At 43.6% G+C, this 24,891-nt stretch overlaps 1 protein-coding gene across 3 annotated transcripts in view; it reads left to right on the forward strand.

Moving 5' to 3' along the window:
• The window catches only part of LOC106560617 (lipoma-preferred partner homolog), a 591,662-nt gene that overhangs the window by 428,820 nt on the left and 137,951 nt on the right, over positions 1–24,891 (forward strand). For all 3 annotated transcript variants that reach the window (XM_045687984.1, XM_045687983.1, XM_045687985.1), the window contains one exon: positions 9,242–9,411. In XM_045687984.1, the coding sequence (XP_045543940.1) occupies positions 9,242–9,411 (170 nt within the window). The remainder of the gene's footprint in view (positions 1–9,241; positions 9,412–24,891) is intronic.

Consider the following 24,891-nt stretch of genomic DNA (forward strand, 5'->3'; position numbering starts at 1 on the left):
TAGTAGTTTCAGTTGGTTAGGGTTAGGACTAGTAGTATCAGTTGGTAAGGGTTAGGACTAGTAGTGTCAGTTGGTTAGGGTTATGACTAGTAGTATCAGTTGGTAAGGGTTAGGACTAGTAATGTCAGTTGGTTAGAGTTATGACTAGTAGTGTCAGTTATTAAGGGTTAGGACTAGTAGTGTCAGTTGGTTAGGCTTAGGACTAGTAGTGTCAGTTGGTTAGGCTTAGGACTAGTAGTGTCAGTTGGTTAGGGTTAGGACTAGTAGTGTCAGTTGGTTAGGGCGAGGACTAGTAGAATCATTTGTGTAGTGTTAGGACTAGTAGTATCAGTTGGTTAGGGTTAGGCTTGGACTGGTAGTTTCAGTTGGTTAGGGTTAGGACTAGTAGGATCAGTTGGTTAGGGTTAGTCTTGGACTAGTAGTATCAGTTGGTTAGGGTTAGGCTTGGACTAGTAGTGTCTGTTAGGGGTTGGACGAGTAGTATCAGTTGGTTAGGGGTTGGACTAGTAGTGTCAGTTGGTTAGGTTTAAATAAGGATTAGTAGTATCAGTTGGTTAAACTAGGACTAGTAGTATCAGTTGGTTAGGTTTTGGACTAGTAGTATCAGTTGGTTAGGGGTTGGACTAGTAGTGTCAGTTGGTTAGGGTTAAACTAGGACTAGTAGTATCAGTTGGTTAGGGTTAAACTAGGATTAGTAGTATCAGTTGGTTAAACTAGGACTAGTAGTATCAGTTGGTTAGGTTTTGGACTAGTAGTATCAGTTGGTTAGGGGTTGGACTAGTAGTGTCAGTTGGTTAGGGTTAAACAAGGATTAGTAGTATCAGTTGGTTAGAGTTAGGCTTGGACTAGTAGTATCAGTTGGTTAGGACTAGGATTAGTAGTATCTGTTGGTTAGGGTTAGGACTCGTAGTATCAGTTGGTTAGGGTTAGGACTAGTAGTATCAGTTGGTTAGGGTTAGGACTAGTAGTATCAGTTGGTTAGGGTTAGGCTTGGACTGGTAGTTTCAGTTGGTTAGGGTTAGGACTAGTAGTATCAGTTGGTTAGGCTTGGACTGGTAGTTTCAGTTGGTTAGGGTTAGGACTAGTAGTATCAGTTGGTTAGGGTTAGGCTTGGACTAGTAGTGTCTGTTAGGGGTTGGACGACTAGTATCAGTTGGTTAGGGGTTGGACTAGTAGTGTCAGTTGGTTAGGTTTAAATAAGGATTAGTAGTATCAGTTCGTTAGAGTTAGGCTTGGACTAGTAGTATCAGTTGGTTAGGACTAGGATTAGTAGTATCAGTTGGTTAGGGTTAAACTAGGACTAGTAGTATCAGTTGGTTAGGGTTAAACTAGGATTAGTAGTATCAGTTGGTTAAACTAGGACTAGTAGTATCAGTTGGTTAGGGTTTGGACTAGTAGTATCAGTTGGTTAGGGGTTGGACTAGTAGTGTCAGTTGGTTAGGGTTAAACAAGGATTAGTAGTATCAGTTGGTTAGAGTTAGGCTTGGACTAGTAGTATCAGTTGGTTAGGACTAGGATTAGTAGTATCTGTTGGTTAGGGTTAGGACTCGTAGTATCAGTTGGTTAGGGTTAGGACTAGTAGTATCAGTTGGTTAGGGTTAGGACTAGTAGTATCAGTTGGTTAGGGTTAGGCTTGGACTGGTAGTTTCAGTTGGTTAGGGTTAGGACTAGTAGTATCAGTTGGTTAGGCTTGGACTGGTAGTTTCAGTTGGTTAGGGTTAGGACTAGTAGTATCAGTTGGTTAGGGTTAGGCTTGGACTAGTAGTGTCTGTTAGGGGTTGGACGACTAGTATCAGTTGGTTAGGGGTTGGACTAGTAGTGTCAGTTGGTTAGGTTTAAATAAGGATTAGTAGTATCAGTTCGTTAGAGTTAGGCTTGGACTAGTAGTATCAGTTGGTTAGGACTAGGATTAGTAGTATCAGTTGGTTAGGGTTAAACTAGGACTAGTAGTATCAGTTGGTTAGGGTTAAACTAGGATTAGTAGTATCAGTTGGTTAAACTAGGACTAGTAGTATCAGTTGGTTAGGGTTTGGACTAGTAGTATCAGTTGGTTAGGGGTTGGACTAGTAGTGTCAGTTGGTTAGGGTTAAACAAGGATTAGTAGTATCAGTTGGTTAGAGTTAGGCTTGGACTAGTAGTATCAGTTGGTTAGGACTAGGATTAGTAGTATCTGTTGGTTAGGGTTAGGACTCGTAGTATCAGTTGGTTAGGGTTAGGACTAGTAGTATCAGTTGGTTAGGGTTAGGACTAGTAGTATCAGTTGGTTAGGGTTAGGCTTGGACTGGTAGTTTCAGTTGGTTAGGGTTAGGACTAGTAGTATCAGTTGGTTAGGCTTGGACTGGTAGTTTCAGTTGGTTAGGGTTAGGACTAGTAGTATAAGTTGGTTAGGGTTAGGACTAGTAGTATCAGTTGGTTAGGGTTAGGACTAGTAGTATCAGTTGGTTAGGGTTAGGCTTGGACTGGTAGTTTCAGTTGGTTAGGGTTAGGACTAGTAGTATCAGTTGGTTAGGCTTAGTCTTGGACTAGTAGTATCTGTTGGTTAGGGTTAGTCTTGGACTAGTAGTATCAGTTGGTTATTGTTAGGCTTGGACTAGTAGTATCAGTTGGTTAGGGTTAGGCTTTGACTAGTAGTATAAGTTGGTTAGGGTTTGGACTAGTAGTATCAGTTGGTTATGGTTGGACTAGTAGTATCAGTTGGTTAGGGTTAGGACTAGTAGTATCAGTTGGTTAGGGTTAGGACTAGTATTATCAGTTGGTTAGGGTTAGGACTAGTAGTATCTGTTGGTTAGGCTTGGACTAGTAGTATCAGTTGGTTAGGGTTAGGACTAGTAGTATCAGTTGGTTAGGGCTAGGACTAGTAGAATCAGTTGTGTAGGGTTAGGACTAGTAGTATCAGTTGGTTAGGGTTAGGCTTGGACTGGTAGTTTCAGTTGGTTAGGACTAGTAGTATCAGTTGGTTAGGGTTAGTCTTGGACTAGTAGTATCATTTGGTTAGGGTTAGGCTTGGACTAGTAGTATCTGTTTGTTAGGGTTTGGACGAGTAGTATCAGTTGCTTAGGGTTTGGACTAGGATTAGGAATATCAGTTGGTTAGGGTTAAACTAGGATTAGTAGTATCAGTTGGTTAGTGTTAAACTAGGACTAGTAGTATCAGTTGGTTAGGGTTAAACTAGGACTATCAGTTGGTTAGGGTTAAACTAGGATTAGTAGTATCAGTTGGTTAAACTAGGACTAGTAGTATCAGTTGGTTAGGGTTAAACTAGGACTAGTAGTATCAGTTGGTTAGGGTTAAACTAGGGTTAAAGGGTTAAACTAGGGCTAGTAGTATTAGTTGGTTGTACAGAGAGCTTGTTGTCATGGTAACGTGTGTACAGAGTGTGTTGTCATGTTAACATATTCAGAAAGTGTTTTGTCATGGTAACGTATTCAGAGAGTGTGTTGTCATGTTAATGTATTCAGAGAGTGTGTTGTCATGGTAACGTATTCAGAGAGTGTGTTGTCATGGTAACGTATTCAGAGAGCGTGTTGTCATGTTAACGTGTACAGAGAGCGTGTTGTCATGTTAACGTGTACAGAGAGCGTGTTGTCATGTTAACGTGTACAGAGAGGGTGTTGTCATGTTAACGTGTACAGAGAGCGTGTTGTCATGGTAACGTGTGTACAGAGAGGATGTTGTCATGTTAACGTGTTCAGAGAGCATGTTGTCATGGTAATGTGTGTTCAGAGAGCGTGTTGTCATGTTAACGTTTGTTCAGAGAGTGTGTTGTCATGGTAACATATTCAGAGAGCGTGTTGTCATGTTTTCATTTCATTTCATTTAAGTCATTTAGCAGACGCTCTTATCCAGAGCGACTTACAAATTGGTGCATTCACCTTATGATATCCAGTGGAACAACCACTTTACAATAGTGCATCTAAATCTTTTAAGGGGGGGTTAGAAGGATTACTTTATCCTATCCTAGGTATTCCTTAAAGAGGTGGGGTTTCAGGCGTCTCCGGAAGGTGGTGATTGACTCCGCTGTCCTGGCGTCGTGAGGGAGCTTGTTCCACCATTGGGGTGCCAGAGCAGCGAACAGTTTTGACTGGGCTGAGCAGGAACTGTGCTTCCTCAGAGGTAGGGGGGCCAGCAGGCCAGAGGTGGATGAACGCAGTGCCCTTGTTTGGGTGTAGGGCCTGATCAGAGCCTGAAGGTATGGAGGTGCCGTTCCCTTCACAGCTCCGTAGGCAATCACCATGGTCTTGTAGCGGATGCGAGCTTCAACTGGAAGCCAGTGGAGAGAGCGGAGGAGCGGGGTGACGTGAGAGAACTTGGGAAGGTTGAACACCAGACGGGCTGCGGCGTTCTGGATGAGTTGTAGGGGTTTAATGGCACAGGCAGGGAGCCCAGCCAACAGCGAGTTGCAGTAATCCAGACGGGAGATGACAAGTGCCTGGATTAGGACCTGCGCCGCTTCCTGTGTGAGGCAGGGTCGTACTCTGCGAATGTTGTAGAGCATGAACCTACAGGATCGGGTCACCGCCTTGATGTTAGTGGAGAACGACAGGGTGTTGTCCAGGATCACGCCAAGGTTCTTAGCACTCTGGGAGGAGGACACAAGGGAGTTGTCAACCATGATGGCGAGATCATGGAAGGGGCAGTCCTTCCCCGGGAGGAAGAGCAGCTCCGTCTTGCCGAGGTTCAGCTTGAGCTGGTGATCCGTCATCCACACTGATATGTCTGACAGACATGCAGAGATGCGATTCGCCGCCTGGTTATCAGAAGGGGGAAAGGAGAAGATTAATTGTGTGTCGTCTGCATAGCAATGATAGGAGAGACCATGTGAGGATATGACAGAGCCAAGTGACTTGGTGTATAGCGAGAATAGGAGAGGGCCTAGAACAGAGCCCTGGGGGACACCAGTGGTGAGAGCGCATGGTGCGGAGACAGATTCTCGCCACGCCACCTGGTAGGAGCGACCTGTCAGGTAGGATGCAATCCAAGCGTGGGCCGCGCCGGAGATGCCCAACTCGGAGAGGGTGGAGAGGAGGATCTGATGGTTCACAGTATCAAAGGCAGCAGATAGGTCTAGAAGGATGAGAGCAGAGGAGAGAGAGTTAGCTTTAGCAGTGCGGAGAGCCTCCGTGACACAGAGAAGAGCAGTCTCAGTTGAATGCCCAGTCTTGAAACCTGACTGATGAGGATCAAGAAGGTCATTCTGAGAGAGATAGCAGGAGAGCTGGCCAAGGACGGCACGTTCAAGAGTTTTGGAGAGAAAAGAAAGAAGGGATACTGGTCTGTAGTTGTTGACATCGGAGGGATCGAGTGTAGGTTTTTTTCAGAAGGGGTGCAACTCTCGCTCTCTTGAAGACGGAAGGGACGTAGCCAGCGGTCAAGGATGAGTTGATGAGCGAGGTGAGGAAGGGGAGAAGGTCTCCGGAAATGGTCTGGAGAAGAGAGGAGGGGATAGGGTCAAGTTGGCAGGTTGTTGGGCGGCCGGCCGTCACAAGACGCAAGATTTCATCTGGAGAGAGAGGGGAGAAAGAGGTCAAAGCACAGGGTAGGGCAGTGTGAGCAGGACCAGCGGTGTCGTTTGACTTAGCAAACGAGGATCGGATATCGTCAACCTTCTTTTCAAAATGGTTGACGAAGTCATCCGCAGAGAGGGAGGAGGGGGGGAGGGGAGGAGGATTCAGGAGGGAGGAGAAGGTAGCAAAGAGCTTCCTAGGGTTAGAGGCAGATGCTTGGAATTTAGAGTGGTAGAAAGTGGCTTTAGCAGCAGAGACAGAAGAGGAGAATGTAGAGAGGAGGGAGTGAAAGGATGCCAGGTCCGCAGGGAGGCGAGTTTTCCTCCATTTCAGCTCGGCTGTCCGGAGCCCTGTTCTGTGAGCTCGTAGTGAGTCGTCGAGCCACGGAGCAGGAGGGGAGGACCGAGCCGGCCTGGAGGATAGGGGACAGAGAAAATCAAAGGATGCAGAAAGGGAGGAGAGGAGGGTTGAGGAGGCAGAATCAGGAGATAGGTTGGAGAAGGTTTGAGCAGAGGGAAGAGATGATAGGATGGAAGAGGAGAGAGTAGCGGGAGAGAGAGAGCGAAGGTTGGGATGGCGCAATACCATCCGAGTAGGGGCAGAGTGAGAAGTGTTGGATGAGAGCAAGAGGGAAAAGGATACAAGGTAGTGGTCGGAGATTTGGAGGGGAGTTGCAATGAGATTAGTGGAAGAACAGCATCTAGTAAAGATGAGGTCAAGCGTATTGCCTGCCTTGTGAGTAGGGGGGGAAGGTGAGAGGGTGAGGTCAAAAGAGGAGAGGAGTGGAAAGAAGGAGGCAGAGAGGAATGAGTCGAAGGTAGACGTGGGGAGGTTAAAGTCACCCAGAACTGTGAGAGGTGAGCCATCTTCAGGAAAGGAACTTATCAAGGCGTCAAGCTCATTGATGAACTCTCCATGGGAACCTGGAGGGCGATAAATGATAAGGATGTTAAGCTTGAAAGGGCTGGTAACTGTGACAGCATGGAATTCAAATGAGGAGATAGACAGATAGGTCAGGGGAGAAAGAGAGAATGTCCACTTGGGAGAGATGAGGATTCCAGTGCCACCACCCCTCTGGCTCGATGCTCTAGGGGTATGCGAGAACACGTGGGCAGACGAAGAGAGAGCAGTAGGAGTAGCAGTGTTATCTGTGGTAATCCATGTTTCCGTCAGCGGAAGTCTAGGGACTGGAGGGTAGCATAGGCTGAGATGAACTCAGCCTTGTTGGCTGCAGACCGGCAGTTCCAGAGGCTGCCGGAGACCTGGAACTCCACGTGGGTCGTGCGCGCTGGGACCACCAGGTTAGAGTGGCAGCGGCCACGCGGTGTGAAGCGTTTGTATGGCCTGTGCAGAGGAGAGAGAACAGGGATAGACAGACACATAGCTGACAAGCTACAGAAGTGTTGTTTCTTGTATTATTGTCTCTTGTGTCTTTAGAGAACTGTTTTACTTTGATATCCTTTTTCTTCTGTCCTGATTTTCTCTTTCTTTTCTTCTGTTAACTAGATATTCTTTGTTGTTCTTCGTTAGCTAGCTAGCTTCTTCCAAAAGAGTCCCTAGCAACTGCTTAGCAACTGGTAAACAATTCAGCTAGCTAAGATAACTACAATTTTATGAAAAATAGTTATTTTTCAAAAGCCTATCTTCTTTGTTTGTTGCTTGTTTTTTCTCCTCTTCAGGCTTGCAGTTTTCTTTTGCTTTTTTCCGATGTACTTCACTCTAAAAACCATGTAAATTTCAATATTTGTAGGAGCTCATTTTTCAGCTGCTGCTGCTCAAATTGGAGTTCTGGAAATGTTAACGTGTACAGAGAGTGTGTTGTCATGGTAAAGAGTGTACAGAGAGCGTGTTGTCATGTTAACGTGTACATAGAGCGTGATGTCATGGTAATGTGTGTACAGACAGTGTGTTGTCATGTTAACATGTTCAGAGAGTGTGTTGTCATGGTAATGTGTGTTCAGAGAGTGTGTTGTCATGGTAATGTGTGTTCAGAGAGGGTGTTGTCATGTTAATGTGTTCAGAGAGCGTGTGCTCATGTTAACGTGTGCAGAGAGTTTGTTGTCATGTTAACGTGTGTTCAGAGAGTGTGTTGTCATGGTAACGAGTGTACAGAGAGCGTGTTGTCATGTTAACGTATTCAGAGAGCGTGTTGTCATGGTAATGTGTGTACAGAGAGCGTGTTGTCATGTTAATGTGTGCAGAGAGCGTGTTGTCATGTTAACGTGTGTACAGAGAATGTGTTGTCATGGTAATTATGTTCAGAGAGTGTGTTGTCATGTTAACATGTGTACAGAGAGTGTGTTGTTGGTTAGGGTTAGGCTTGGACTAGTAGTATCAGTTGGTTAGGGTTAGGACTAGTAGTATCAGTTGGTTAGGGTTAGGACTAGTAGTATCAGTTGGTTAGGGTTAGGACTAGTAGTATCAGTTGGTTAGGGTTAAACTAGGATTAGTAGTATCAGTTGGTTAAACTAGGACTAGTAGTATCAGTTGGTTAGGGTTAAACTAGGACTAGTAGTATCAGTTGGTTAAACTAGGACTAGTAGTATCAGTTGGTTAAACTAGGACTAGTAGTATCAGTTGGTTAGGGTTAAACAAGGATTAGTAGTATCAGTTAGTTAGGGTTAAACTAGGGTTAAAGGGTTCAACTAGGGCTAGTAGTATTAGTTGGTTGTACAGAGAGCGTGTTGTCATGGTAATGTGTGTACAGAGTGTGTTGTCATGTTAACATATTCAGAAAGTGTGTTGTCATGGTAACATATTCAGAGAGTGTGTTGTCATGGTAACGTATTCAGAGAGTGCGTTGTCATGGTAACGTATTCAGAGAGCGTGTTGTCATGTTAACGTATTCAGAGAGCGTGTTGTCATGTTAACTTGTACAGAGAGCGTGTTGTCATTGCAACGTGTGTACAGAGAGGGTGTTGTCATGGTAACGTGTGTACAGAGAGGGTGTTGTCATGTTAACATGTTCAGAGAGCATGTTGTCATGGTCATGTGTGTTCAGAGAGCGTGTTGTCATGTTAATGTGTGTTCAGAGAGCGTGTTGTCATGTCAACGTTTGTTCAGAGAGTGTGTTGTCATGGTAACATATTCAGAGAGCATGTTGTCATGTTAACGTGTACAGAGAGCGTGTTGTCATGGTAATGTATGTACAGACAGTGTGTTGTCATGTTAACGTGTTCAGAGAGCATGTTGTCATGGTAATGTGTGTACAGAGAGCGTGTTGTCTGTCATGTTAACGTATTCAGAGAGTGTGTTGTCATGGTAATGTGTGTACAGAGAGCGTGTTGTCATGTTAACGTGTGTACAGAGAATGTGTTGTCATGGTAATTATGTTCAGAGTGTGTTGTCATGGTAACGTGTTCAGAGAGCGTGTTGTCATGTTAACGTGTTCAGAGAGGGTGTTGTCATGTTAACGTGTGTACAGAGAGTGTGTTGTCGTGGTAATGTGTGTTCAGATAGCGTGTTGTCATGGGAGAGTGTGTTGTCATGGTAATGTGTGTTCAGAGAGCGTGTTGTTTTCTCTGATAGAAATTGAAGCATACATCTATCTATACATTAGCTGAGAGCATGTTGTCATGGTAGCGTGTTGAGAGAGCATGTTGCCATGTTAACGTAGCCAGCCAGACAGACAGACCTGTGGACAGAGAGTCTAACTCTCCTCCTCCTCCTTTAAACAGACAGACAGACAGACAGACAGGCCTGTGGACAGAGGGTCTAATTCTCCTCCTCTACCCCAGGGCGGTGTGCCAGCTGTGGGGATAATGTGGTGGGTGAGGGTACCGGCTGTACCGCCATGGACCAGGTCTTCCACGTGGACTGCTTCATCTGCATGACCTGCAGTGGCAGGCTGCGCGGTAAACCCTTCTACGCCGTGGAGAAGAAGGCCTACTGCGAGCCCTGCTACATCGTGAGTCTCAGCCCATCTGTACACAACACACACACAAACCCTTCTGCACTGTGGAGAACAAGCCCTGCTACATCGCGAGTCTCCTCTTTCATCTTGCACACTGTACAGGTACTGTACAGGTACTGTACAGGTAACAATACAGGTACTGTACAGGTAACAATACAGGTAACAACACAGGTAACAATACAGGTAACAATACAGGTACTGTACAGGTAACAATACCGGTAACAATACCGGTAACAATACAGGTACTGTACAGGTAACAATACAGGTACTGTACAGGTAACAATACAGGTACTGTACAGGTAACAATACAGGTACAGGTACTAACAATACAGGTAACAATACATGTACAGGTACTAACAATACAGGTAACAATACAGGTGCTGTACAGTTAACAATACAGGTACTGTACAGGTAACAATACAGGTAACAATACAGCGTTGATTTATAATAATTGAACTAGTGACACGAGGAATAAATACACAGTGAAAAACAATGATGAGTGAAAATAGCATGGCTATTGTACATTGCATTCAGAATGTATTCATACCCCTTGATTTATTCCACAGTTACAGACTGAATTCAAATGGATTCACCCATGTACACATAATGACAAAGTGAAAACATTTACATTTTGGAAAATATATAGATTTTTTTTAAACATAAATATATAATTTATATAAGTATTCACACCCCTGAGTCAATACTTTGTTGAAGCACGTTTGACAGAGATTACAGCTGTGTGTCTTTTTGGGGTATGTCTCTTAAGAGCTTTGCACACCTGGATTGTACAATATTTGCCCATTATTCTTTTAAAGATTCTTCAAGTTCTGTCAAGTTGATTGTTGATCTTTGCTGGACAGCCATTTTCAAGTCTTGCTATAGATTGTCAAGCCGATTTAAGTCAAAACTGTAACTAGGCCACTCAGGAACATTCAATGTCGTCTTGGTAAGTAACTCCAGTGTATATTTGACCTTGTGTTTTAGATTATTGTCCTGCTGAAAGGTGAATTTGGAAAGCAGACTGAACAAGGTTTTCCACTAGGATTTTGCCTGTGCTTATAGCTGTATTCCATTTATTTATTTATCATAAAATAAACTTCCTAGTCCTTGACAATGACAAGCATACCCATAACATGATGCAGCCACCACCATGCTTGAAAATATGAAAAGTGGTACTCAGTGATGAGTTGTGTTGGATTTGCCACAAACATAACATTTTGTATTCAGGACAAAGCGTTATTTTCTTTGACACATTTTTTTGCAGTATTACTTTAGTGCGGTGTTGCAAAGAGGATGCATGTTTTGGGATATTTTTTATTCTGTGCAGGCTTCCTTCTTTTCACTCTGTCATTTAGGTTAGTGTTGTGGAGTAACTACAATGTTGTTCATCCATCCTCAGTTTTCTCATATCCCAAACATCAAACTCTGTAACTGTTTTAAAGTCACCATTGGCCTCATGGTGAAATCCCTGAGTAGTTTCCTTCCTCGTCAGCAACTGAGTTAGGAAGGACGCCTGTATCTTTGTAGTGACTGGGTGTATTGATACATCATCCAAAGTGTAATTAATAACTTCACCATGCTCAAAGGGATATTCAATATCTGCTTATATTTTTACCCATCTACGAATAGGTGCCCTTCTTTGCAAGACATTGGAAAACCTCCCTGGTCTTTACAGATAATTGTACGTGTGGGGAACAGAGATGAGGTAGTCACTCAAAGACCTTGTTAAACACTATTATTGTGCACAGAATCAGTCCCTGCTAGAGGTCGGCCGATTATGATTTTTCAACGCCGATACCGATGCCGATTATTGGCGGCCCAAAAACGCCGCTGCCAATTAATCGGCCGATTTATTTTTTTATTTGTATTTATTTATTTGTAATAATGACAATTACAACAATACTGAATGAACACTTATTTTAACTTAATATAATACATCAATAAAATCAATTTAGCCTCAAATAAATAATGAAACATGTTCAATTTGGTTTAAATAATGCAAAAACAAAGTGTTGGAGAAGAAAGTAAAAGTGCAATATGTGCCATGTAAAAAAGCTAACGTTTAAGTTCCTTGCTCAGAACATGAGAACATATGAAAGCTGGTGGTTCCTTTTAACATGAGTCTTCACTATTCCCAGGTAAGATGTTTTAGGTTGTAGTTATTATAGGAATTATAGGACTATTTCTCTCTATACGATTTGTATTTCATATACCTTTGACTATTGGATGTTCTTATAGGCACTTTAGTATTGCCAGTGTAACAGTATAGCTTCCGTCCCTCTCCTCGCTCCTACCTGGGCTTGAACCAGGAACACATCGACAACAGCCACCCTCGAAGCAGCGTTACCCATGTACAGGAAGGGGAAACAACTACTCCAAGTCTCAGAGCGAGTGACGTTTGAAACGCTATTAGCGTGCACCCGGCTAACTAGCTAGCCATTTCACATGGGTTACATAAGCCTCGTCTTGGGAGTTGACAGGCTTGAAGTCATAAACAGCGCAATGCATTGCGAAGGGCTGCTAGCAAAACGCACGAAAGTGCTATTTTGAATGAATGCTTACGAGCGTGCTGCTGCCTACCACTGCTCAGTCAGACTGCTCTATCAAATCATAGACTTAATTATAACATAATAACACACAGAAACACGAGCCTTAGGTCATTAATATGGTCGAATCCGGAAACTATCATCTCGAAAACAAAACGTTATTCCGGTTACATTGCACAACCCTCAATGTTATGTCATAATTACGTAAAATTCTGGCAAATTAGTTCACAACGAGCCAGGCGGCCCAAACTGTTGCATATTCCCTGACTGCGTGCAATGAACGCAAAATGACACAATTTCACCTGGTTAATATTGCCTGCTAACCTGGATTTATTTTAGCTAAGTATGCAGGTTTAAAAATATATACTTCTGTGTATTGATTTTAAGAAAGGCATTGATGTTTATGGTTAGGTACAGTCGTGCAACGATTGTGCTTTTTTCGCAAATGCGCTTTTGTTAAATCATCCCCGTTTGGCGAAGTCGGCTGTCTTTGTTAGGAAGAAATAGTCTTCACAGTTCGCAATGAGCCAGGCGGCCCAAACTGCTGCATATACCCTGACTCTGTTTGCAAGAAAAGTGACTCATTTTCCCTAGTTAAAAGAAATTCATGTTAGCAGGCAATATTAACTAAATATGCAGGTTTAAAAATATACACTTGTGTATTGATTTTAAGAAAGGCATTGATGTTTATGGTTGGAGCAACGTGTACCTAAGCGGTTATATGCAACGCAGGACAGGCTAGATAAACTAGTAATATCATCAACCATGTGTAGTTAACTAGTGATTATGATTGATTGATTGTTTTTTATAAGATAAGTTTAGTGCTAGCTAGCAACTTACCTTGACTTCTTATGCATTCGCGTAACCTCGTGGAGTGCAATGTAAAGTAGGTGGTTAGAGCGTTGGACTAGTTATCCGTAAGGTTGCAAGATTGAATCCCTGAGCTGACAAGGTAAAAATCTGTCATTCTGCCCCTGAACAAGGCAGTTAACCCAACATTCCTAGGCCATCATTGAAAATAAGAATGTGTTCTTAACTGACTTGCCTAGTTAAATAAAGGTGTAAAAAAAATAAAAAAAATCGGCGGCCAAAAATACCGATTTCCGATTGTTATGAAAACTTGAAATCGGCCCTAATTAATCGGCCATTCCGATTAATCGGTCGACCTCTAGTCCCTGCAACTTATTATGTGACTTGTGAAACACTTTTTACTCCTGAACTTATTTAGGCTTGCTATAACAAAGGGGTTGAGTACTTATTGACTCAAGACATTTCAGCTTTACATTTTTTATACATTTTACAAACAAAATTCCACTTTTACATTATGGGATATTGTGTATAGGTCAGTGAACCAAAATCTCAATTGAAGTTTTAAGCTCAGGCTGTAACACAACAAAATGTGGAAAAAGTAAAGTGGTATGAGTACAAGGAGTACCGGTACCAAGCCGATGTGCAGGGGTACGAGGTAATTGAGGTGTATGTACACTATATATACAAAATAATGTGGACACTCCATACAATTTGTGGATTTGGCTATTTCAGAAACACCTGTTGCTGACAGCTGTACAACATTTTACACACAGCCATGCAATCTCCATAGACAAACATTGGCAGTAGAATGGCCTTACTTAAGAGCTCAGTGACTTTCAACGTGGCACCATCATAGGATGCCACCTTTCCAACAAGTCAGTTCGTCAAATTTCTGCCCTGCTTGAGCTGCCCCGGTCAACTGTAAGTGCTGTTATTGTGCAATGGAAACATCTAGGAGCAACAACGGCTTAGCCGTGAAGTGGTAGGCCACACAAGCTCACAGAGCGGGCCCACTAAGTGCTGAAGCATGTAGCGTGTAAAAATTGGCTGTCCTCGGTTGCAACACCCACTAACGAGTTCCAAACTGCCTCTGGAAGCAACGTCAGCACAATAACTGTTTGTTGGGAGATTCATGAAATGGGTTTCCATGGCCGAGCAGCCATTCACAAGCCTGAGATCACCATACACAATGTTAAGTGTTGGCTGGAGTGGTGTAAAGCTAGCCTCCATTGGACTCTGGAGCAGTGGAAACGCATTCTCTGCAGTAATGAATCACGCTTCACCATCTGGCAGTCTGACGGACGAATCTGAGTTTGGCGGATGGCAGGATAACGCTATCTGCCCCAATGCATAGTGCCAACTGTAAAGTTTGGTGGAGGAGGAATAACGGTCTGGGGCTGTTTTTCATGTTTCGGGCGAGGCCCCTTAGTTCCAGTGAAGGGAAATCTTAACTCTACAGCAAACAATGACATTCAAGACGATTCTGTGCTTCCAACTTTGTGGCAACAATTTGGGGAAGACCGTTCCTGTTTCAGCATGACAATGCCCCCTTACACAAAGCGAGGTCCATACAGAAATGGTTTGTCGAGATTGGTGTATAAGAACTTGACTGGCCTGCACAGAGCCCTGACCTCAACCCCATCAAACACCTTTGGGATGAATTGGAACGCCGACTGCGATCCAGGCCTAACGTCCAACATCAGTGCCCGACCTCACTAATGCTCTTGTGGCTGAATGGAAGCAAGTCCCCACAGCAATGTTCCAACATCTAGTGGAAAGCCTTCCCAGAAGAGTAGAGGCTGTTATAGCAGCAAAGGGGGGAACAACTCCGTATTAATGCCCATGATTTTGGAATGAGATGTTCGGCGAGCAGGTGTCCACATACTTTTGGTCATGTAGGGTTAAATTGACTATGCAAAAGGATAAATAATAGACAGTAACAGCAGCGGGTAGCCATTTGATTAGCTATTTACCCGTCTTGTTTAGCAGTCTTATAGCTTGTGGGTAGAAGCAGTTCAGGGTCCTGTTGGTTCCAGGCTTGGTGCACTGATACTGCTTGCTGTGCGGTAGCAGAGAGCACAGTCTATGTCTTGCGTGGCTGGAGTCTTTCAAAATATTTTGGGCCTTCTGACACCGCCTGGTATAGAGGTCCTGGATGGCAGGGAGTTCGGCCCCAGTGATGTACTGTGCCGTACTCACCACCCTCTGTAGCGCCTTGCAGTCTGGTGCCTTGCAGTTGCCATACCAGGCGGTGATGCAGCCAGTCAAGATGCTCTCAATGGTGCAGCTGTAGAAGTTTTTGAGGACCTGAGGGCCCATGCCAAATCTTTTCAGCTTTCTGAGGTTGGAAGAGGTGCTATGGTGCCCTCTTCACGACTGGGTGGGTGTGTCAGGAACATGTTAATTCCTAAGTGATGTGGACACTGAGGAACTTGAAGCACTCGACCAGCTCCACTATAGCCCCGTCGGTGTGGATGGGGGTGTGCTCGCCCCTCTGTTTCCTGTAGACCACGATAAGCTCCTTTGTCCTGCTGACGTTGAGAGCGAGATTGTAATGCAGTAGCACAAGAGTGCGCAGTGCTTCTCAAATGTAAAATGTATTTGTTCTCCACACTCTCATTCTAATAATAACATACTCAAGAGAATGCCCTCAAAGAATGCCCTCGGGGCATGGGGGTGTGGAGCACAGTATGCATATTGAGAAACCCCCATTGTCTCTCCAGTGATTAGCCAGACTGTGTCTCTCCAGTGATTAGCCAGACTGTGGCTCTCCAGTGATTAGCCAGACTGGGTCTCTCCAGTGATTAGCCAGATTGGGTCTCTCCAGTGATTAGCCAGACTGGGTCTCTCCAGTGATTAGCCAGACTGGGTCTCTCCAGTGATTAGCCAGACTGGGTCTCTCCAGTGATTAGCCAGACTGGGTCTCTCCAGTGATTAGCCAGACTGGGTCTCTCCAGTGATTAGCCAGACTGGGTCTCTCCAGTGATTAGCCAGACTGGGTCTCTCCAGTGATTAGCCAGACTGGGTCTCTCCAGTTTTTAGCCAGACTGGGTCTTTCCAGTGATTAGCCAGACTGGGTCTTTCCAGTGATTAGCCAGACTGGGTCTCTCCAGTGATTAGCCAGACTGGGTCTCTCCAGTGATTAGCCAGACTGGGTCTCTCCAGTGATTAGCCAGACTGGGTCTCTCCAGTGATTAGCCAGACTGGGTCTCTCCAGTGATTAGCCAGAATGGGTCTCTCCAGTGATTAGCCAGACTGGGTCTCTCCAGTGATTAGCCAGACTATGTCACCGTGCAGGCAGCTCAGTGTTCTGATCATGAGCAGTTTTTCTGGAGGTACACTACCGTTCAAAAGTTTGGGGTCACCTAGAAATATCCTTGTTTTTGAAAGAAAAGCACATTTTTTGTCCATTAAAATAACATCAAATTGATCAGAAATACAGTGTAGACGTTGTTAATGTTGTAAAAGACTATTGTAGCTGGAAACGGCAAATTTTTTATGGAATATCTACACAGGTTTACAGAGGCCCATTATCAGCAACCATCACTCCTGTGTTCCAATGGCACGTTGTGTTAGCTAATCCAAGTTTATCATTTGAAAAGGCTAATTGGACATTAGAAAACCCTTTTGCAACTATGTTAGCGCAGCTGAAAACTATTGTACTGATTAAAGAAGCAATAAAACTGGCCTTCTTTAGACTAGTTAAGTATCTGGAGCATCAGCATTTGTGGGTTCGATTACAGGCTCAAAATGGCCAGAAACAAACAAACTTTCGTCTGAAACACGTCAGTCTATTCTTGTTCTGAGAAATGAAGGCTATTCCATGTGAGAAATTTCCAAGAAACTGAAGATCTCGTACAACGCTGTGTACAACTCCCTTTCCAGCTACAACAGTCATTTACAACATTAACAATGTCTACACTGTATTTCTGATCAATTTGATGTTATTTTAATGGACAAAAAATTTACTTTTCTTTCAAAAACAAGGACATTTCTAAGTGACCCCAAAATTTGAACAGTAGTGTACATCTGATAGGGAGATGAGACACAGTTGAAACACACTGGAGATGTTGGATTGGATTACTTCCCTTTGTAGATTGGATAACAAATCCTATTCCCTCTTCTCTCCTCCTTCCCCCCCCCCCCCCCCCCGTTTCTCCCTTCCTTCCTTTTTTTGTTGCAAAAAAAAAAGCCCTTGAAAAAATGTAATTGTATTTCTTCTACTGAAGAGTCTGATTAATACAGGAACTGAATGACAGTTCCTGTATGATGTGAAAGCTTCTGGGAATTTGTTTGCATCCCAAATTGCACCCCTATTGCTAAATCGTACACTAGTGTTGACCAGTGCAAAAATGGGCTGTGGTCAAATGTAGTTCACTATATAGGGAATAGTGTCCCATTTGGTCGACAGATACTTGTCGAGGTTAGTAACTTCACAGAGAATCTTATGAAATGCTTCTCTCTGGTTAATTTTCCCGGAGTCTTGGGTTGTGTAACAGAAATACTAAAACCTCTTGCACAGTATAGGGAGGATGGACCACAAGAGATTGAGGTCCTTGAGAAAGAATCAACTTTTTTTCTTTCTTTCTGAAATGTATTAACAGCTTTAATTTCGTTTGTGGGTAAATTTGAGTCATTCAGCCAAGTCAGTTTAGGTGGTACTTGTTTCATAGATCCGATTTGACCAACTGGTCTCTTTCTTGTCACAGGTCTCGTTCATCTCAATGAGAATAACCTGTTATAAAGGTTCAATGAAAATGAGGAAATTACTTTACATCTCACCATGGAAGTCCCAGTCAAATTGAAACCGCACATTAATTTCTAATTGAGGAATTCAGTCTGTTTTTGCATCACAGTATGATTTGTCCCTGTGGTTCTTGGGCTCGGGATTTCCTCTCTAAACTTTCTCAACTTCCCCTTGTTAATCACGTTTACTATCATACGACTATTTATATGTAATTCGGCTCTTTTTCTATCGTCTTTCCATAGATATTTCTGAGGCAGCTCGTATATTCTCTATCCATATCTATACATCTAGCTCTTCACATCCAACACATATTCAAAGCACTTTTCCTATTGGAAAATCAGTGGACATTTCCCATAGTGACACTCGAGCCACCTGGCTAACAATGCCAACCTGTTCTTCCGCGAGTCCTCAGTCAGATCCCTAATGGCACTATATTCCCTATATAGTGCACTACTTTTGACAAGGGCCTATTGGGCTCTGGTCAAAAGTAGTGCACTACATAGGGAATAGGTTGGCATTTGGTCCACCCGTCACCCTCTATAGTGATAATCAAATCCCCAGGGTTTAGATAGAGATAGATATGTAGATGGGTAGGAGCCAAGAGACTACACATGATGTCAGGGTTTTAATTGCCAACTGTGTCACGTTGCGCACACACTCACACACACGCACGCACGCACGCCTCTGCTCTGTAGATAGTTGATGAAAGACCTGTTGAGAGATGAGTGTTTTACCTCTGAGGCCTCAGTTACTACACACTACACAGCCCTATCATTTACCTCTGAGAGGCCTCAGTTACTACACACTACACAGCCCTATCATTTACCTCTGAGAGGCCTCAGTTACTACACACTACACAGCTCTATCATTTACCTCTGGGGCCTCAGTTACTACACACTACACAGCTCTATCATTTACCTCTGGGACCTCAGTTGCTACACACTACACAGCTCTATCATTTACCTCTGGGGCCTCAGTTACTACACACTACACAGCTCTATCATTTACCTCTGAGGCCTCAGTTACTACACACTACACAGCCCTGTCATTTACCTCTGAGGCCTCAGTTACTACACAATACACAGCCCTATCATTTACCTCAGAGGCTTCAGTTACTACACACTACACAGCCCTATCATTTACCTCTGAGAGGCCTCAGTTACTACACACTACACAGCTCTTATCATTTACCTCTGAGGCCTCAGTTACTACACACTACACAGCTCTATCATTTACCTCTGAGAGGCCTCAGTTACTACACACTACACAGCTCTATCATTTACCTCATGAACTCGGAAGTTGAGCGACGTACATGTGTGTTGTTTTCGTTAACTAAACCACTAATTGTCATCTGAGGATTAAAATAATTGATTAAGATAACATGAGGCATGGAGTCACACTTTCACCTTTACTATCAACTAAACCACGACACAGGAGGCTGCTCACCCCACGACACAGGAGGCTGCTCACCCCACGACACAGGAGGCTGCTCACCCCACGACACAGGAGGCTGCTCACCCCACGACACAGGAGGCTCACCCCACGACACAGGAGGCTCACCCCACGACTGCACTGTAGACTGTAGAGTGTAGACTCTGTAACATGTCTATTGGTCTAGATATATACATAGATGTATTTACACATACAAATACCACATACCGCAATTATTTAGGAAATACATTTTAAATAACTCTAAACTCAATGCAATTCAGTTTTAGTTTTCAATTGCATCCCCAATTAAAAACCAATGTTGTAATCCTTCGTACTTCTCTGTAGTAATATCCTAATTTATCAAATAGGATCCTGCATCACCTCTTTCCTGGCGTGGATTTGGTCAGTTAAGAGAAAGATGGTCAGTGGGAAAGCTAGGGCCATTTTATCTCTCTATTTTATAGAGATTTAACACACATATATATACATATATGGGAACAACTTAGCACATACTGTGTACAAAACATTAAGAACACCTTCCTAATATTGAGTTGCCCCCCTTTTGCTCTCAGAACAACTCAATATTCTGAACGTGTTCTTAATGTTTTGTACACTCAGTGATACTGTATATATACATATAATACATATATATGGGAAGTGTGTTTACTGCCACGTCGTCTGTCTGTTAGGTATGTGTGTGTGTGTGTGTGTGTGTGTACTCTGAATCACCTCTATGACTAGATCCGAAGCACTCTGTGTGATTGTGACGGTCTCTTCTCCAACTCTGATCCATAGCTCCTGAACGTACTAAAGAGGACCTGTATTCATCAGCATAACTTATTTCTTCTGGCGTCAGATCAAAAGGAGGAGGAGGAGGAGGAGGGCGGAATTAGACTTTCTTAATGAAAGTCATTTCTTCATCTTTAATTCCTTTCGTCAGGGGTCGTACACCTGAGACTCAAATCTCAGAGGATGAGAAAAAGGGTAATATGAAATGAGTTCTCGATCAGAGTCGGTCTACAAATCATCATAAGAGTAAAAGGTGAACATTAATGATACGTTATTTATTTGTTGATTTACTCTCAGTTATTAAGAGTATCTCTCTGTACAGGTCTTGGTTAGTTGTGATATAGGCTACATCACAGCTAGCTGTTCTTTACAACCAAGTACTCTCTAAGATCTGACGTACTTAAAGATTAACTTTAGTATCTCACCGAAAGGAAATTCATTTTGTTATTTGTGCTTAAAAAAAACAACAACAAAAAACTGTACAGCAGCTTTCGAGTTAAGGAGATGCAGACTTCCTGTTTCTCACAGAAGAAGAAGAATTCCACCTGTTTTCTGTCCTCAACAATTAATAATATGACAGACTAGACTTTGCCTCAATGTTGCTGTATTCTTCTATTGTTTACCATATGGTGTTACAGGAAGTCCATTTTAACTTCCTTGAGTGAACTCATTGTATACATGATATCAGTCCAAAAGATGATATCACCTCCAACTGCCGCCAAGAATCGCAGGACTTCATTTGGTGCGCCAGTCAGAGTGATTGCAATCCAGTAATGTTTTTGTTACATGTCAAAGCAGGAAATCAATAGCCATTTATCTAGGCAGGGAGATAGACAGGCAGGTATGCAGAAGGCAAACAGACATGCAGGAAAGGGGACTTTGCATATTCTGTGGAACAGTTTATTCTGATATTAGCCTGTTTCCTCATAGACCAAGAAGTAGCTACCAGTCATAGATAACATATCTATCTGTATTTTAGCATCCACAGTGTTAAATTGAACAATTTCTTAGTAATTATTAAAATAGCACTTTTCAAAGGGTTGATAACCTAACACCCTTAGAGAGATGGGTCCCTTTCACCGTAGGTGTCAAGTTAATGTTAACACTTCATAGTGTTAGGCACCCAACACTGTGGGTGTTGCAAATTAACCTGTTAAAAGTGTAAAATCAAACAATAACACTTCATAGTGTTAGGCACCCAACACAGTGGGTGTTGCAAATTAACCTGTCAAAAGTGTCAAATCATTCAATAAAACTGTAGAGTTTTGAGTTGTCAACACAGTGGGTGTTAAAAATATAAGTTTTAAAAGTAGCAAACCAATAACCAATGACCAGAGATCCTAGTGCTGCCATTGGACTGGCTTTAAAACATAACCAATGACCAGAGATCCTAGTGCTGCCATTGGACTGGCTTTAAAACATAACCAATGACCAGAGATCCTAGTGCTGCCATTGGACTGGCTTTAAAACATAACCAATGACCAGAGATCCTAGTGCTGCCATTGGACTGGCTTTAAAACATAACCAATGACCAGAGATCCTAGTGCTGCCATTGGACTGGCTTTAAAACATAACCAATGACCAGAGATCCTAGTGCTGCCATTGGACTGGCTTTAAAACGTAAACCAATGACCAGAGATCCTAGTGCTGCCATTGGACTGGCTTTAAAACATAACCAATGACCAGAGATCCTAGTGCTGCCATTGGACTGGCTTTAAAACATAACCAATGACCAGAGATCCTAGTGCTGCCATTGGACTGGCTTTAAAACGTAAACCAATGACCAGAGATCCTAGTGCTGCCATTGGACTGGCTTTAAAACGTAAACCAATGACCAGAGATCCTAGTGCTGCCATTGGATCATTCAAACAGTTAACAGGACTAGATACTAGATATCATTCATTCCTTTCAGTAATGGAACCGTAACTCAATCTTTGCCCCCAAATGGGCCCCTGTTCCCTATATAGTGCACTACTTTTGAATGGAGCCCCGTGGGCCCTGGTCAAATAGTAGGGGGCTATGTAGTGAACAGGGGGCCATTTAGGACGCAGCGTCAGTCGCCTCTGTAATCTTCTTTCCATCTGTTTCCTGCTTCTAAACCTTCCTCTCTCTGGTTGTGTTCCAAATGGCACCATATTCTGTATACAGGCCATAGGTCTCTGGCACCATATTCTGTATACAGGCCATAGGTCTCTGGCACCATATTCTGTATACAGGCCATAGGTCTCTGGCACCATATTCTGTATACAGGCCATAGGGCTCTGGCACCATATTCTGTATGCAGGCCATAGGGCTCTGGCACCATATTATGTATACAGGCCATAGGACTCTGGCACCATATTCTGTATACAGGCCATAGGACTCTGACACCATATTATATATACAGGCCATAGGTCTCTGGCACCATATTCTGTATACAGGCCATAGGACTCTGGCACCATATTCTGTATACAGGCCATAGGTCTCTGGCACCATGTTCTGTATACAGGCCATAGGGCTCTGGCACCATATTCTGTATACAGGCCATAGGGCTCTGGCACCATATTATGTATACAGGCCATAGGTCTCTGGCACCATATTCTGTATACAGGCCATAGGACTCTGGCACCATATTATATATACAGGCCATAGGTCTCTGGCACCATATTCTGTATACAGGCCATAGGTCTCTGGCACCATATTCTGTATACAGGCCATAGGTCTCTGGCACCATATTATGTATACAGGCCATAGGTCTCTGGCACCATATTCTGTATACAGGCCATAGGACTCTGGCACCATATTATATATACAGGCCATAGGTCTCTGGCACCATATTCTGTATACAGGCCATAGGTCTCTGGCACCATATTCTGTATACGGCCATAGGACTCTGGCACCATATTCTGTATACAGGCCATAGGTCTCTGGCACCATATTCTGTATACAGGACATAGGTCTCTGGCACCATATTCTGTATACAGGCCATAGGTCTCTGGCACCATATTCTGTATACAGGCCATAGGTCTCTGGCACCATATTCTGTATACAGGCCATAGGTCTCTGGCATCATATTCTGTATACAAGCCATAGGGCTCTGGCACCATATTCTGTATACAGGCCATAGGTCTCTGACACCATATTCTATATACAGGCCATAGGTCTCTGGCACCATATTCTATATACAGGCCATAGGTCTCTGGCACCATATTCTGTATACAGGCCATAGGTCTCTGGCACCATATTATGTATACAGGCCATAGGTCTCTGGCACCATATTCTGTATACAGGCCATAGGGCTCTGGCACCATATTCTGTATACAGGCCATAGGGCTCTGGCACCATATTCTGTATGCAGGCCATAGGTCTCTGGCACCATATTATGTATACAGGCCAAAGGCCTCTGGCACCATATTCTGTATACAGGCCATAGGTCTCTGGCATCATATTCTGTATACAAGCCATAGGGCTCTGGCACCATATTCTGTATACAGGCCATAGGGCTCTGACACCATATTCTATATACAGGCCATAGGTCTCTGGCACCATATTCTGTATACAGGCCATAGGTCTCTGGCATCATATTCTGTATACAGGCCATAGGTCTCTGGTGTAGTTTACTTTTATTTATTTCCACCAAAGCGAACAAGTGATAGACAACAATACAGATCCAAAAAATATGGAGTTCAGGTGTGTTTGGAAGCCCAGGGGCTCTGGTCAAAAGTAGTGCACTATATAGGGACTAGGCTCCCTCCCCTGTCCCCTATTCACTATCCTTCCAACCTCAGCCACACCACTGGTGCAGAGCAGTGCCACAATGGGTGTTTGTCCTCCTCCATGCTTCACTTCCGTTCCCTGACTGATCTTCGTGCAGGAGTTTGTCTATCTCTGGCTGTTTGAATACATCGCTATGCCATGGAGATAAACTCTGCTACCGTTTCATTAATGCCTCATTTTGCAGGAAGTGGTTTCTAATCTTTATTAATGTGACAACGATCCTGTGTCAGGAAGCCGTTGTTTTCTCTTCCTGATTCCTTCCTGATGTAAAGCCTGGAGTAACCCTCTGCACACGCCATGCACACGGTCACAGACATTGCACTCCCCGCCGCGGTCCAGCCTCAGACCCCATTCTGTTCACACTACTAATGAGATACTTATACTGTGTGTGTGTGTCTCTATATACACTGAGTGTACAAAACATTGAGGACACCTTCCTACTTAATAGCCCCCAGAACAGTCTCAATTCGTCAGGGAATGGTCTCTACAAGGTGTCGAAAGTGCGTTCCACAGGGATGCTGGCCCATGTTGACTCCAATGCTTCCCACAGTTGTTTCAAGTTGGCTGGATGTCCTTTGGGTGGTGGACCATTCTTGATACACACAGGAAACTGTTGAGCGTGTAAAACCCAGCAGCGTTGCAGTTCTTGACACACTTATACCGGTGTGTCTGGCACCTACTACCATACCCCATTCAAAGGCACTTAAATCTCTTGTCTTGGCCTTTCACATTCTGAATGGCACACATACACAATCCATGTCTCAATTGTCTGTTGGCTTACACATCCTTCTTTAACCTGTCTCCTCCCCTTCATCTACACTGATTAAAGGGGATTTAACAGGTGACATCAATAAGCGATCATAGCTTTCACCTGGATTCACCGGGTCAGTCTATGTCATAGGAAGAGCAGGTGTCCTTAATGTTTTGTACACCCAGTGTATGTTAGTGTTGAGCAATGGTTTAAACTTCTTTAGACTAATTGAGTATCTGGAGCATCAACATTTGGATTCGATCACAGGCTCAAAATGGCTAGAAACAAAGTACTTTCTTCTGAAACTCGTAAGGCTATTCCATGTGAGAAATTGCCAAGAAACTGAAGATCTCGTACAATGCTGTGTACTACTCCCTTCACAGAACAGCGCAAACTGGCTCTAACCAGAATAGAAAGAGGAGTGGGAGGCTCCGGTGCACAACTGAGCAAGATGACAAGTACATTAGAGTGTCTAGTTTGAGAAACAGACGCCTCACAAGTTCTCAACTGGCAGCTTCATTAAATAGTACCCGCAAAACCCCAGTCTCAATGTCAACAGTGAAGAGGCAACTCCGGGATGCTGGCCTTCTTGGTAGAGTTGCAAAGAAAAAGCCATATCTTAGACTGGCCAATAAAAATAAAAG

Source organism: Salmo salar, chromosome ssa10 (assembly GCF_905237065.1).
Source record: "Salmo salar chromosome ssa10, Ssal_v3.1, whole genome shotgun sequence".
Lineage (NCBI taxonomy): Eukaryota > Metazoa > Chordata > Actinopteri > Salmoniformes > Salmonidae > Salmo > Salmo salar.